At 39.6% G+C, this 16,561-nt stretch overlaps 1 protein-coding gene across 2 annotated transcripts in view; it reads left to right on the top strand.

Annotated features, from left to right (window-relative positions):
- Positions 1–15,083, top strand: part of ctnna1 (catenin (cadherin-associated protein), alpha 1) — a 72,971-nt gene extending 57,888 nt beyond the window's left edge. The window contains exons 16-18 of one of the 2 annotated variants that reach the window (XM_031745255.2): positions 1,734–1,839; positions 11,954–12,088; positions 13,187–15,083. In XM_031745255.2, coding sequence (XP_031601115.1) covers positions 1,734–1,839; positions 11,954–12,088; positions 13,187–13,477 — 532 coding nt within the window. In that variant the 3' untranslated portion in view covers positions 13,478–15,083. The remainder of the gene's footprint in view (positions 1–1,733; positions 1,840–11,953; positions 12,089–13,186) is intronic. The other variant, XM_031745256.2, reaches the window with a different exon arrangement.
- The last annotated feature ends 1,478 nt before the right edge of the window (positions 15,084–16,561 follow it).

Below are 16,561 nucleotides of genomic sequence, written 5' to 3'. Positions count from 1 at the left end.
GATGGCTCATTTTTTAGCCTGGAGAGAGCAGCTTTGAATCCAATTTGTGCCTCTTGCCAACTGTGTCCCAGAGTCCCTTGGGGGGGCAGGAAAAGTGGCAAATGGCTGATAAGCTTTACAGTGGGTCAGGTCAGGGCTGGACTGACCTGTGCTGGGATGGGCTTTGTTTGGCTCAGGAATGGTCAGGGATGGATGTGTAATATTGTGGCAATGACCAAAGCCCTTAAATTGAATTGGATTCCAATTTGCTGCTTTCAATTCTCTTGCCTTCTCTTCCTGTCTTCTTTGTCTCCAACCCGGATGGGGAAAAAAAAGAGAGAAGTTGGTGTGCGAAAGAAAAACTTGGATACTAATTAATAGTTTAAAAAAAAAAATGGATTTAGGACTCATTCAGTAGTATGTTGACAACTTTACACGGCAGTGCTGCATGCAGACGGGCAGACAAACCCTGGAAGAAGTCAGTAAAGTTTCTATTTGAGCAATATTAAAATATTAAAAAGTTATCAACCTGGCCAGTGGTCATGTTAACGTTAACATTAAACTGTTAAGAATTACCTGATATAAACAAACCCAACCTCAGGGGCTCACAGGCTAGTGTCCTTCTAGTGCTGGTGCCAGGCTTGGATAAATGGGAGGGTTGCATCAGGAATGGCATCCGGCGTGAAGTCTGCCAAATCAAGTATGCTGATCCATCCAGTGTGGCAATCCCTTGGGAAATAAGGGAGTAGTCTAAAGTACTTTGTCCGATAGCCACATTAGCTGTCTCTAAGTTATCATTAAGTTAAGGCTTGCAATGGCAAGTAATAAAACAACAATAATGTGGGAGTGTTGCAGCAAATGTAATCAGTTGCGTCCATGTGTAACATAAATGGAGATTGTTAATTTAACAACATAACACAATTATTTGTTTATAAAAATTGTTACAATTCTCTAGAAGTGAAGATGAGCAAGTCTTCCAGCAACTAGAGACAAACAGTGGCAGCTTACCGTACCAAGTATGGAGCCCAGTGACCAGAAGCACAGAACTACCTACTACTAACTACTAACTAAATATTTAACTTATTGCACTATTGCACAATCTTAATCCAAAAAGTCTCTTGCCCCTGTCCTATCAACCTTTGTCCTGTGTCTTAGCCCTGTGATAAACACTTCAAAGTTGCTTAAAAGTTTCCAAGTAGATTTTTCTTATATTTTCTGTTGTGGTAGAAAGCACGTGGTACTGGTGCTATATAATGGCTTCTAGACAGTTTATTTCCAAGCAGTTTGTGGAGAACGAAGTGTTGTCAGTTTTTCAGTAAATTTTACGCATATTTTTTTCAACCTAATATGCATTTTATTAGACTGAACACAAAGGAAAAATGAGTGAACATTTAATCTTGTAAGAAGACACGTAGGTGCTACAAGAGTTTGATGGTGCAGTGTGATGGTCCAGTTCTTTGAGAATAGACTTTTTAAGTTTATTCTCAATCCTCTGTGACTTTAAAGGACTATAACACATTCTCATCCCTGACGGAACAGCATGATGCCAGAGTGTGTTTTATGTGTATGGACATGTGTGCACCAGCGTGCACTTTGAATTTGGTGCCGTTTCCCTGAGGTGTTCCTGTGGTTCACGATACATTCTTGCTTCTGACCGAAAAAGAGGCCTCTAAAACAAACAGCTGCTCCTGCATATTGAATGAGCTTGCAATAGATCAAAAACAGTCACTGATCTTTCCACGTCTTCTCCTCAGGGGAAAAGGGCCGCTGAAGAATACGTCTGATGTCATTAGCGCTGCCAAGAAAATTGCTGAGGCAGGATCAAGAATGGACAAGCTGGGCCGCACCATCGCTGACTATGTAAGTTAATATTAATCTGTAGACTACAGCTTTATTCTTAACATCTGAATATGTATTTAGCTTCGTAAGGTAGTAACATAAAAGATTTTGTTCTGTTTCAGAACATTTTAACACATACATAATGTAAAATGGGACCAATCTCAGATCAGTGGCACATGTTTCAGACTACATGGAAAAATATTAACATTTTATGATTAGTTTATCTAATGCTACAAATTAGATTAATTTACTTTAACTTTTATTTCCTCACTGTAAATCTAACACTAATTGCTGGAGATAGAAGTGAAAATGGTACATGCTATCACAAGTCAGTGCATCAGTAATAATATAATGGTCACCAGATTACCTCAAAGTTAATTAATATCTACTAACTCATGTCCTCACTGTAGCTACAGCTTCACTTATGACCTTTAGCCCCTGGAACCTTGAAGGGAATGAGAGTTCTTCAGACATTTCCAATCAGTTTTTCTATTATTTATTGCTTTGGTTCAGTTATCCAGCTCATTGTTTTCATCTCTGTTAGAGGGTCTTCAAGTTTTTCTGGCATGAAATATTTCAGGAACCAGAAAAAGTTTACAATTTTTGTTTGTCATTTAAAGACAAACAAACACACACACACATAATCTTAATTGAAAATGGTAAAAGTCAGCCTGCTGGCATTGGAATACTCTTGTTTATCTTCTCTAAAGTCCTATTCATTCATATCGCCACATCTTTCCGTGCATTACAACATTTGGCAATGCAAACCCCTCCCCTATGAGTTCCTTTGGCACCCTGTGATCAGGTCTAAAAAAAAAAAAAAAAAAAATAACAGTAGTACATAACAATTCATGTTTCACAAGTTACATGGTGGTGTTCTGTCAAGGTTTTCATTACCTGAATTTGCAAAGCTTTTCTTTTTTCTCCTTTGACAAAACTTTTAACAGACAAAAACAGAAAATATCCACTACATGAATTACTTTTTTCCCCATACTTCTTTCTTTTATTTGTTCTTTTGTCTATTTAGAAGCAAATCAAAGAAACAGGCTTGCGCTGTGAGGTCCTTCCAGACATTAACAGCAAAGACTAGTGTTGTGTGACTAGTGTCTGTGATGCAATCCTTACCAGTATTTACCATTTCTTTCAGTGTTAAACCCTCATTCTTCCATCTCCCTCCTCCAACTTCCATCACTTCTTCACATCTATTCCCTGCCCCAGTGACTATGGTCCTTGACATCAGGAAACACATTCAATTATCCATGGCCTCATATTTCACTTAAATACTTGCACTGTAGCGCTCCACAGGGAGACATGTTACATGATTTATCCCCCAACTTATTCATGTGCCGTCTCTAAGGCTGGGGCTTACTTTTTTTTTCTCCAACATGTATACATTTTGGCGTTAAATCATGGAAGAGTTTAGTTATGATGTTTTTAACAAGACACAGTTGTCAGTTTGAGGTTTTCTCCGTTAAATACATCACTTGCTTTTTGTGGTTTGAGTATACCAGCTGTGGGTTTTGTCAACTTGTATTCAAGAACACAGTCACTCAGAAAGGCACACACTCATTTTAGATGTCGAAGCCAACAAGTTTTATCAAAACTTTAACAGTTCTTCTACAGCTGATAATATAGGTGAAATGCTGCAAAAGCTGGAAGCCTGTTTGTTTCTTTTAGAGTTTAAATTAAATACTCCAGGGCAATAAGTTTACAAGCTGATTTGGGATTTATCCTTTTCTAATTACTTACTATACATGTACTTTTACTGGCAAACTGCCAATGCCTGTAACCTTTATTTCCCCTCTGATTCAAATGGGAAGAGGTTTTTCAAGTACCCTTTCCATATTTCCTGCACAGGGAGAGGTCGTGGTTATTCTTCTTGTAGCAGAAACATCTGCATTAAGCTTTAAGCAGATTCCACCCCCCCATAGTCTGACATAATGAGCTGCTGGCCTCCTAATACCCTGCACATCTGATATTTTATTTAAGGTGGCCGCAGATCCTTAATATTACAACCCCACGTCTATCAAAAAGTAACAGTGCTACCTGTACTGACCTGATTGCATTTGAATCATCTGAATAGGGAATAAGCTCTGGAAAGTGACTTTTATATGCCTCAGTGCTGCTTTTGAAGATGCTTATTCACTTTAATGAAAACAGCGCTATCCCCCAAAGAAAACAGATGGGTAACTGTGCAGGTGTGAGTGTGCATATCTGTGTGTGCATGCCTACATACAAGCATGTCTGTTGACTGACATGTTTCTCCATTTGGCAGTTTGTGTGTGGATGTGTTAGATTCAGGTACCTATTTTGCCTTTATGTACTAAACTCGTTGTAGGTACTTGTTTCTTTATCTTTTCTGTGTATGTGTGTTTTGGTTATGTGTACGCACTATGAGAGGATTTGGGGGTTGGAGGCACTCAAAGTATGAATAAATGAAGAGCTTTGGCTGTTGAAACAGAAGTCTTTGCCAAGAGTGAGGACCCCTTCAGCCTCTGAACCCATCCAGCTGTCCCTCTTAGCCTTTCTCTCTCAGCAGAGACCAAAACACTAGCAGATCAGGCGACACTCTCCCATAACACATCAGCCAAGGCTCCCAGGGATGGACATGGGGTAGAGACGAGGGGAATGATGGAGATGAGAGAGGTAGAAAAAGGGGGCATTGCATTTGCGTTGAGAGAGGTATGTCTCTCCTGAGAGATGAATCTATTAAGAGTGCTTCGCCTTTTAATTAGCAGCATAATTGCCAGGTGGCAGTTTTTAAAAATGTATTTACGCAGGCTGTTTATTTTTAGGGCCATATCTTTAACAAAGCAGGAGATGCCACAGGCCCACTTGCAGCAAAGGCAATGCGCTATAGGATGGTCTGCATACTCCATCAGCAGTGGTTAAGTGAATCACTACCAGGATGCACATAGACTGACAGAGTCTGAGAAGCAAAGGCAAAGCTGGGACTGCTCATTAACCTAGGCATATTAATCACTTGTGCTCTGTGCCTCTGGCCTGCAGGGCCTGTGAGGGTTTGCTCCTCATATAAAACACATTGGCAGATGGTCCCAGACTGATAGCACAGCATCTCACCCCACATTTCTTCTTTGTAAGACTGTGTCATGATGTGCTTGGTACATGAGTGCTGTGTTCAAAAGAAATGTGCAGGTGGACATGGTCTAGTTTGGGGTTTTTGAAAAACTGTTAAATATGTGTAATGGAGCCTTATTAAAATTTAAAGAAATGAGTGTAGTGCAGAGATGAGCTACAGGATTTAGGTCATTGCTGTACAAAGGTCTGCACTGCAGTTTATTAAGAATTTATGACCCTCCTCTGCAGGGCACCTTATGAGAATTCCATCTGAGGGGCCAGTAAGCAAATAATGCTATGTAATTGAGATTTATAATGCAAATGTGTTAGCCACTATGTAGCCTATAAATTGCAGCTGCTTGCCTTCTTACCAACACTTGCATGTACACATGCAAACACGAGCACATAAAATAAGGCTTACATATTTGGAGAATGGGCATGCACATGCTGTATGCATTTGTTGCGCAAGCTTTATTCTCCTGATGTATACTGACATACATAGTGTACTTTTCCAATTTGCATTCAATCAGTAAAGATTTATGGTGATCCACTGGCTCTGTCGCTGGTCAGTCTGATCCAGGCTCCGGTCCTAGACACTGTACATATGCAGGGTTGTAAATTACCTACTGCAGAGGAGAAGGAAAGTCAGCCAGAGAGCCCACAAATTCTCAACTCAACCACCAAATGAAGATTTCTTTTTTGGATTTCTTTTTTTCTAACCAAGGACCATCAGCTCTCATTCAGTTGCATTTTATTATTTTCATCCATCCATATGTTGCACTTGTCCAATTCAGAGTTCCTGGGGTTGCTCCCCAGCTACCATAGGGCAAGAGGTGGGGTACACCGAGGACAGGTTGCATTGCTGACACAGGAAAAAACGGTCAACCGTTCACACTTGAATTCACACCTATGGTGAATTCAGAGCCAGAAACTATTTGCTTTAGAGCGTCAAAGTTAAATGTAAGTGTTTTAACATAACTTAGCACGGCTAGAGAGAGTCATCAGTTTTGCTTACAAGTCCGACAGTAAAATGCCTGACTGACAGGTGAAGCGTGAACATTAAAAATTGATGAGGACCTTTTAATTGGTCCCTGTGGTTACCTCGACAGTTTTTTTGTTTTTTGTTTTTTCCTGGCGTGCTCCCAGCTTGATGTTCTCCTGTCTGCTTCAATGTCACATTAACATTCCCAAGTGCCAGTGTGATTGAATCGGCCCAAACCAAATACGGAGCTTCTTTTTAGCAGCTGCAGTTAAGAAATGTCGCTATCATCACATAGTTTAAAATGAACTGTGATTGATATTGGTTGCCCATGGCAGATTTATTCTTGGCCATCAATAGTAATAGAATCAGCACTAGCTTGGTAAAGTAAAAAAGAATGGGCTTTACAATTAACCTTTACTGGAAAGATTTCTGTGAACAGAAAGCAAAGGAATATCCACTTGATCAGAGGTCTTACAAAGAAGATGCAGGGCTGCAGGATAATACACTACCAGTATACTGGTGGAGTCCACTATTTTAATTTGTTTTTTTATTGTTCATTTATCTTGATGCGTGCTCAATCATCCAGGTAAGGAAATCCCAAAAAGTTGATTCTGTTCATCTGGATGTAGCATTTTCAGTGGGAGAAACGTTTCATCACTCATCCAAGTGACTTCTTCAGTCTCAGCTGACGGCACGTTTCCCAACCTTATAAACATAATGACTGAAACTAGCACCACTGACAAATGGACTTTGATCAGTGGTTGTTGATCAATGGTCATGACAGTTTGGATATTAATGATCATGAAACTGACCTCACAGCCCATTGTTTGTCATTGGTGCAATATTATGCAAATGTGTTGTTTAGAAGGTTGGTGAAACCTGTAGTGTAGTGTGTCACAACAAGTCAGGCATACCAATGGGAAAATGCATATCTCATCTTTGTCTCACATGGCAAGTTTATGGTTGTGAGACCTAAATGGTTGCACTTTAGAGTCCTGGGAAGTTTTAATCCATCTAGTTTTTATCCACAAGTAAAGCTGCTTTGAATTTCTTACTGCTGAGGTTTTTCAGTTCATATGCTTTTGAAGCCATCCCATTTTTCACTATTGTACTTTTTGCTGCTGTTTTGGTAAGTTTTAAACCCCATATCATATACTAAGCGTTGTTTATGTTGTTGCGTTATCTTGAAATGTCTACACAGACTATAGCTGGAAATCGATCACTTCCTGTCAGTGCTTAGCCATATCTCGTACTTCAGTTCTTGCCTAAAGAAAACAGAATGGTCTTTTCAGCGCTTTGTTTCCTGTATCTCCAGGAGTTTGCCATGAATCTCTTATTCCCCAAAGCACATTCTCTCTTTCATCTCTTCTTGCAACCCCTGTGGCAGTTTTGAGGTGTAATCGCAGATAAAGGTGCCCAGCGGCGGGTTGTCCTGAAGGTCCTTTATGTTAGGCATAGTTAATTATCCAAAAACTTCTACCAGACAGAGACTTGGTACTTTTTTTTTTTTTTTTTTTTTTTTTTCTCCTCCACCCAGAGTACTTGTTTTACACTTGTATGCAAAAGTTTGCTAATTGTATATGAAATTAATTTAAAGTAAACACTGGTAGTGCATAGACATGTTTGCAGCAAAGCTTGTTTCACATACGAAGCTAACTGAATTTGGCCTGGGCAGACTGAACTTTTGTCTCCAGTATATCTGAGCAGTAATTCTGTATAGAGAAGCATACCGGCAGGCAAGGTTCTGTATTGTTTTATTTATTTTTTTCCCATTGAAGCTATTAAAATGCATCCACAACAGTAGACTGTCAAACTCACCTGAATAAATGTTTTTTGTGTTTAAGCCTGCCTTTCAACTGTTGGAGAACAAATTGGCTATTGGTGTTTTATGGTGAGGTGTGATTTTATAGGGTTGAAAGATGCTTTATCGGTACAGTTTTTTTCTAATTTAACTTTCTCACTGCACTTCTAACTAAGTCATTTTATCTAAATGGATGTATAAATGGGTCTTTTTGAGTAGACAAGATAACTGGAAGGAAGACTTCAGGGAGCGGTCCAAATTTAGAGGCTAGAGCAACAGGTCCCTCCAATAAATACAGTAAGAGAAAACATTCAATTGCCTCAGGACAGTGGAGACTAAATTTTCTCATGACTGAAAAGCAAACATAACAGAAAACGCTTCTTGGGTCTCATGTCGCATGGCTCACCCCAACAGGTTCCTGGCAGACACATTAGAATGCCGCACTGTCAGTAAATATTGGAAATTGGCATTTCCTCTGGGTGATGCGTCCGGAAAGGTCAGCGCTGGGCGGTGGCAGCTCAGTGGCTCTGCCTCTGCTCTGTATAATAGAACTGAATAGCACTCGCCGATGATGGGACCTCACCATCCGATCATTATTTAAATCATAGATTGTTACTCAACACAAAGCACACAGAGAGAGCTTTGTTCAGCATCCTGCACTGTCATTCTTATTGCCACATTTCCTGTTTTTTGTGTGCAGTGGATTGGAAAAAAATACATTTTTTGCTTTTGTTTGGATTGTGATGTGAGCTTCTCTAGAGCTACAGCTTTGATGCAAAGTAAAGAAAGAGCTACCCACTCTTTTCAGACCCACATAAATGTGTAGTACACTAAAAGTCTTGTAAGGCATTGTTACTGAAGAGATTCAATTAGCAAATTAGAATACTGATCTGGTACCCATTGTCCCCATGTCATCCATTGTTTCACCTTTCTTTCTTTAAAAGGTACTTAAAGAAGTGAAGGGGAGGCAAAACTACACTAGAATCTTTGACATTTCTGGCTGTACTGCTGGCTGCTTTTGAAAAGATTTGTCTTTCTGGTTTGTCCTGAAAAGATAACCAGAATTGTCTCTAGTGCACCTATTCTTGATTTGCCATCTCTCCACAGTAGCTGGCCAGGCAAAGTTGACTGTCCTATTAAACAACTGTTTTTAATTTCAGTTTATTCACTAATCAATTAAAATACAAATTCCAAAATGATCATGTACAAGATGGCTTTTGCGCAGCTCAATTTGACAAATGGCTACCCACAGCTTATAAGTTTGCTCCCAAACACCAGATAATATACACTCATTCCCAAAATCAGATTGTCTTACTAACCTAAATCACTGAATCTCCTAAGAATAACATTAATCCATTACATCCAGAGAGTGGTACATAAAAATCATTAAGTTTTTTTATATTTATAAAGTTTTGCAAGATCCTTGCCATAAAGGTTACATAAAAAGGCTTGTATGCAATTTTAGAGCAGCACACAGACGAGACAAAAATAGGCAGTGGTGTGTTCTAATAGTTAAAAACTCACGCAAGAGCAGATTTTGTTGAGTGAACCGTTTAAATAACAGGCTAGATTTTTAACTTGACTACCGAGGGAAAGTGCTTGCACAGCCTGCAGATGCAATAACATTTAGGTTGTAAAACTACACCTGAAGTATTAATTATTTAAAGCATAAAGTCTAAAAGCAGAGATATGTTGCCCTTTGATCCACCTGGTTTTAGGGAAGCGTTAACAGTGCAGGTATTTATTGAGGTACCTTAGTTTTACCACCTGCATTAATCACTTCTATTTCCATTTGCAGTACCCAAACAATTCAAGGTGCTCTTGTCTCTTCTTTTTGCAACTTATGTATTCACATGTCACAGTCAGAGCAGCGTTGCAGAGTTTCCTGAGTGCTAAGTGAAGCCAGCAGCTGAGCTGAGTATGAGCACAAGTGATGCTTTCACAGTGCCCTGCTTCCAGCCATCTGAATACTTCCCCAAGCCTTCATTAGCATGGCTGCTGCATTCAACCTCATCCCAGGTCTTTGCGTTTGCATCTCTCTCTCTCTCTCTCTCTCTCTCTCTCTCTCTCTCTCTCTCTCTCTCTCTCTCTCTCTCTCTCTGACTTAAATGCCCCTCCCAACTACAGTTGAATCCTTTCGTCTACCTTCCTTTTCCCCAGTTGGATTTCTACTTCTTATTTACTCCACTCTGTTCCCCCTCTGGCTCACTCTTCATCCCTGTCTTTTCTCCTACTTATTTTTCTTTTTTCCCCTTTGCTGCTGCTTTTTTTAAAACCTTCCTCTTTCTACCATTTTCTGTGGTCTCAGCCTTGTATTAGTTCTCTCCTGTACAATGATCATCATCTCTTCTTCCATACCTTTTTAATAGAATGTCAACACTTACATTTCAGTCCTCTCTGCTTAGCCTGTCCTATTAGTCAATAGTAGATAGTGATAATACAGAAAACGTGAATGTTTTTGTTAAAATGTACATGGAATATCTAAAGAACTGTCAATAAATTGTAATTGTAGATGCTTTAGGATGTTTGTGTCCTTCTATATGTAGATAAGGTCTACTTGAGTAGTTAAAGGATGCGTTGGTTGTACGCTCTATTCTGCTGTGGTGACCCATCACGTATGAATGAGTACAGTTGTGCTGGCTTGGATGGTGTTTAAATTCATGCATGCACGGCTGTATGGCTGGGAGTGAGTGCACTATACTCAGCCGTGCACTCTGTTCTCCCACTAGGGATACTGATGCGCTCAGCAGGATTAGACGCATCATAAGTCCTAGTCTGTTTGAAGTGTCCAAAAATCAGGATCCTACTTATGTTTCCTCTTCCTCCCTCCTTTAATACAGAAATGAAAACAGGGGTTTTGTCGCCTTTGGTTGGGTCGACGCACTTAAGGAGGAGTAAAAGCCATTATAGCCAAGTAGGAGATACCCCTATGCCCCGCTGTGTCATTTGCATGCTTATAGACAGTGTTTCTTGTTTATCCCAAGACATGCAAGCACTTGTTTACACTCGTGTTCTTTAGCACTGATCTCACAAGCTCTGTCCCAGAGAGTTTTTATCAATTAAAAGATTGGCTGTAATTATCTCCATTTCACCTTTTCTGTGCGCTCAAAAATTAACAGCTGCCAAAGACTCCTCCCTCTGACATTTTTCACAGACATGGTCATCCCAAATATTTTACATTTTCATAGATATTTTGTGTTTGGTAGGTGATGTTGACAATTGCTAGCCTTTGATCATATAGAATAGCCAGTCTGATTGTCGCTGACATGCTAGCTGTGACTCAAGTCACTGTAATGATCTGTTGTAAAGCATCGGAGCCCCATTAGACTGCTTAGATCCTTCACCTGATGAGCAGCTTAGAGTACTGTGGCCTAATTACTCTGGTAGCAGGGGGCTTGTTTAGTAAACCAGGTAGAGCCCAAGTCTAATTACGATGCTATAATTCAAAAGGTTGCCAGTGCTAAACAAAATACATTTTTTGAGGCTCTAAACTTTGAAATAGCTTTTATAAGTTTAATGCTTCAGTGTATTCTTTTTTGTGTGCCTCTAGCTGGCTTTTGATAGGCCTTGGGAACAAAAGTAAGAGACTTTTTTAAAACTTAAATGAACCTATGGTCTCCAAATTGCTTAACTGCGCATTTTAAGGTTTCTCTGCACCATTACGTGCTCACTCTCTGATTAGACTGTATTTACCGAAGCCTGTTTGAGTGCTTTTCCAACCCTGAGAAGTTTATTTGCACTTTCACGCCTAAGGTCATTGCTTAAGTTGTTGGCATGAAGGTGTTTTCAAACTCTTTTCCTCTAAGAACTCAGATTACTGAAGGCAGATTTGAAAACAATCAATGAACTGTGCTTGGGTTTACACTTTTCAGTAAAAAAATAAATAAAAAATGTTTCTTTCCCAAAAAGACTTCACACAACATTCATATCAACACTAATTGATTGACAGCAGTGTTTGGCTCCTACTAGAATTTGCAATCTGTGTGACTTGATCATATTTAACCTTGTGAAGATGAGTTATCTACCAGGTTGTGGGCGTGTTTTTCATTTTTGCTCAGAGCGCTTTCATTTTGTGGGTGTCTACCTTACCTGTCACACTGCTACTATCTTATCCTGATAAAGCTGAACATAATTGCATCCATAGTAAATTTAACTGTGCCAGCAAGTAACTAAACGGATTAGCAGCTACATGCAAACAGGTAATATTATAGATAGAAAGCTGTGCATAACAAGGATGCTTGCATGTAACCTGTGTGTGTCTCTCTCTCTCATAGTGTCCTGACTCCAGCTGTAAGCAGGACCTGCTTGCCTACCTGCAGCGTATTGCTTTGTATTGCCACCAGCTTAACATCTGCAGTAAAGTCAAGGCCGAGGTTCAGAACCTGGGAGGAGAGCTGGTTGTCTCTGGGGTAAGTTTAGTCTTTTCATTTTATCCTCGACCACTTTTAGCTGTATATTCCAGTTTTCATTATCTTTCAACCTCACATCGGATCAGGCTGAAACGACTGTTGAATTGAGTTCAAGTTTGAGATCGGATTTTTTTTTGGGGGGGGAGAGATTGCAGGCTGGTAAGACTTGGTGACAGTGATGCAGCTTCAAACGTGGCCAAAGTGGCAGTAATTGAGAAGAATGAAGAGACTGAATAGTGGTGCAAACTGTGCAGGTTCCTGGAAACTTGAGCTGCTTTGTTGTCAGCTTCATGGGATAATCAATGTAAACAGAACTGCACTTGTGTGTAGTGAAATCTCAGAGGAATGCCTTTAATTTCTACAACAGTTCTTAAATCAATAGAATCCCACAGCTACTTTTCAAAGTTTTATTATCTATTGTTGCCCAAATAAATTAAAAATAGAGGCTTAATGACACTGGCTGCTGGTTGTGATTACTTAATGATTTATTCTCTGAACTATAATTTGCAGCTTAAATTTTAAATTGAATAAACACATAACAGCATTTAGTGGCTTTCTCTGTGCTGGAAAGGACTAATGTTGCCCTGATGTTTCCTAACCTTTTTACTGCCTCAGATAACACTTTGTAATAAAAAAAAAAAAAAAGAAATTACAGGTCCTTTAAGCACTAATTAACCACTTACTTGCCAGTTAAATTCATTTAAATATCTGTGCAGGGAATAATGAATTACTTCCTCCTTTCTATTGGGCAGAAAAGAGAATATCCTTCTACTACTTTGTGTCAAGTGTCAGTGGTGTCTCCGGGGCTGTTAAGTGTAGGGATTAAATTGGTGTGACCTTTTTACATATTCCAAATTTTGTCACACATGTTTGTATTTCAGACAAGGGACTGGTTGTTAATTCTTCAGTGTGAACACTTCCCCACAAAACTATAGGGATGGATTTAGTTCACTTTTAACTTGACATGAGCTTAAAAACGATTTAATCAGTCTTTGCTTTTATAATTTTACAAAGCTGACCCTGTTCTCTCTTTTTTCTTTTTTTTTTTTTGTCCTTTTCCTGCCCCCTCTCCACCCAACATCTCCTCCACCGTATCAGTTGGACAGCGCCATGTCACTCATTCAAGCAGCAAAGAACCTGATGAATGCCGTGGTGTCCACTGTCAAGGCGTCTTACGTCGCGTCTACCAAGTACCAGAAGAACAAGGGCATGGAGGCACTCAATATGCCCGCTGTCTCCTGGAAGATGAAAGCTCCCGAGAAGAAGCCTCTGGTGAAAAGAGAGAAGCAGGATGATGGCCAGACCAACAGAGTCAAGAGATCTTCTCAGAGGAAGCACGTGAACCCTGTGCAGGCTTTGAGTGAATTCAAAGCTATGGATAGCATCTAGACCCCTCACCTCCAACCCCACACATTTATTGTTTAAAAAGAACAAAGGATTTTGACCAATGAGTTTTTCTATAGATTGAGCATGTCACTCTATCAAAGAGAGAAGCTTTTAGCATATTTCTTCTATCTTTCCATAGACCGCTTGTCTGTTTGACCCAATATATTCCTCCACCGCCTCATTTCTATTCCACCAACTCAAATGTACTCTTGTCTAAATCAAGTGTCTATTCTTCGGAAAGGGAAATCAACTGGACAAAGCTATTCAGTAGGTGAATTTAATAGATATGGGCTTGTGGTTATTTTGTATCCTAACCAGTTTCAGAGCAAAACTGTGGGGTCTCCAGGGTGTAAGGCTTGATTATGGCAAAATGTGTTCTGTACTGCAGATATCAGCTATGCAAAATTTCAACTGCCTTATTTTACCTTTAGTCATAACTGTAGTTAATTTGGATGTGGAAGTCTAACTGGTAGGATTTAAACATGTTTTGGTTCAGTTGAGATATTTCCATGTGTGCCTGCATTTTCTTTTAAATACCATTATGTATTTTGTTATGACACTATAAAAAAAAAAAAATCAGACCAACTTTAAACTTTGTCAGCGCCGTATGATTTGATCCATTTGTACCCCTTGATTGTGAAATGATATTTCCTTTTAATTTAACCATCTCAAATTGTATTTGAATGAGTTTTATTGTTGTTATTGTATTGTCTTCAGAAACCAAAGGTGATGGTTTATTCTTACCCTTCTGTTTTGCTACATAACCGATGTACTTGTGTGAACCTACACTTTAAGGCACAGGTCTCCAGCAGTTGAGTCAAACTTTGTTAATTAGCAGTAACTCCTCTGTGTCTAAGAGAAGCCAGTGGGCTAAAGAATGAATACACGGTTGTTGGTACTGTCCAAAGCCCACAAGCTTTCATTAGCTATCAATGAGACCAAACACCACTACATTCTCAACGTGTCCAAATTGAGGGATCAATATGTTTTTTCTCTTCACAACTTGGAGGTTGGCAAGGTATGGAAATGATTATCTGCCTCTTAACTCTTATTGTGTTGCTTGTCCTTTAAACTAATTAAGATTTTATATATAATGCACAGTCTTTAAGAAAACACACAAACCGCTTGTTAAACTTTACAGAGTTAAAATGAAAGCAGAAGTTGTTAGCAGCGTGGTTTGCAGACATGTATGGTGGTGCATTGGTTTGCAGCAAGGCTTTTAAATCTTGCTGTTTTGATCTTGGAACTGAATTTGTTTTGCTCATTTGATATCTGTAAACCATAGCAAGATGGGCATGCATGTTTTTTAGGGAACCGAGGATTCTGAGTGTTTTTTAGTTTTTTTTTGTTTGTTTTTTTTTCCTCTCCCTACTGTTAACCTTTTGGTGTATTTGAGTCTTGAGTTGATATCAAACTACATTGCTGTGGATTGTTTTGTTATTGAGAGCTGACTTATTAGTGGACACTTGGTAAATTTAATGAGTCTGCTTTATATCTTAATAAACTTTAAAGTGAATCCAATCTGTTATTTTGTAATTTGTCTTTGTACCACTGCTGACTAAAGTAATGTACACTGCTCAAAAAATTAAATAAACACTTTGAAAACAAATCAGATCTCAGTGGGAAATATTCATGCTGAATAGCTGTACAACTGGGTAAGCTCTGGGAACAAAATGTTACATCATTTGATGGAAATTAAGATTACCAGCCTGCAGAGGGGCTGAACTCAAAGACACCCCAAAAATCAAAGTGAAAGAATATGAAGCCAGTCCATTTTGCTGAAATTTCTATTGCAGAATTATAAATGGCAGAGTAATTTGCAGGATCCCCACATGCTGGTATGCACGCTCTGTATCAAACTGTGTCCTGGTCTCCCACATCTGGACCAGAGCCCCTGGATACTTTAACTTGGTAGCATTGGTGGACCGAAACATATCCCAGAGGTGTTCTACTGAATTTGAGTCAGGTGAGGATGGGGTCCTTTATCCTCCAGGACGTGCCCGCTGACTCAACATGTGAGGCTTGGCTTTGTTGTGCACTAGGAGGAACCCAGGAACCACTGCGCCAGCACAGGGTCTGACAATGAGTCCAAGGATTTCATCCTCGATAACTAATGGAAACCAGGGTGTTGTTGCCTGGCCTGGGCATCCTTCAAATGGTATTAGCCTCATCAGACCATTACTGTCCCTCATGAAGCCAGTCTCTGATTATTTGGTCAGAAACTTTCACACCAGTGTCTTGCTGGAGGTCATTTTGTAGCTCAAAGTGCTCGTCTTGTTCCTCCGTGCACAAAAGACCAGATACCAGTCCTGCTGGTGAGTTATGGACCTTCTATATTCCTGTCCAGCTCTCCTTGATTAACAATCTGTCTGCTAGAATCTCTTCCATGTCTGAGACTTTGCTGGGAGACCCAGTGAACCTTCTGGTACACATTGATGTCCCATCCTGGACTACCTGTGCAACCTCTTTAGGGGCGAAGGTCCAGGTTTCGCCTCATGCCACCAATAATGATACTGACCCTAACCAAAACTAGTGGGGAAAAAAAAGAAAAGAAGGAGGGAAAAATGTGAGGGGTCTCCACCTGTGAAACCATTCCTGTTTTGGGGGTTGTGACCTGTTGTTAATTTCATTAACACCAAAGCAGCTGAAACTGATTGCCCCCTCTAATACTTACCTGACCAGATCAATATCCCAGAAATTTAACTGACTTCATTCTACACTCTGATTAACACGTTCCTTTATTTTATTTTTATTTCTCCCCTCACTTGAACCATGCTTTTCTTACATGCTTTTTCCCTGTTGTACCACTTTCAATTTGTTTTGTAGTAACACATTATAGTATGTGGGGGAAAAAAGCCCTGAAGAGTAATGTTTGCTCTCAAAACAAGTTTTAGCATGCCGCCTAATGTGCTGCTCTGCATAATTATGTTGTACACCTCCCATATAGACTTCATTATTTTGCAACATACATTGGGTCCTGCTGCTGTGGTTTATTAAAAGTGCAGCTTTTAACATCAAACACTTTCTTTAGCCTGGTGCTTATTAAACAATAGCCAATGAAGTTGGACTGCAATATGTGAAGCAGCC

Source organism: Oreochromis aureus, linkage group 2 (genome assembly GCF_013358895.1).
Source record: "Oreochromis aureus strain Israel breed Guangdong linkage group 2, ZZ_aureus, whole genome shotgun sequence".
In the NCBI taxonomy this organism is placed as follows: Eukaryota; Metazoa; Chordata; class Actinopteri; order Cichliformes; family Cichlidae; genus Oreochromis; species Oreochromis aureus.
The sequence above is the reverse complement of the archived record's forward strand: the minus strand, read 5'-3'. Positions and strand labels throughout refer to the sequence as shown.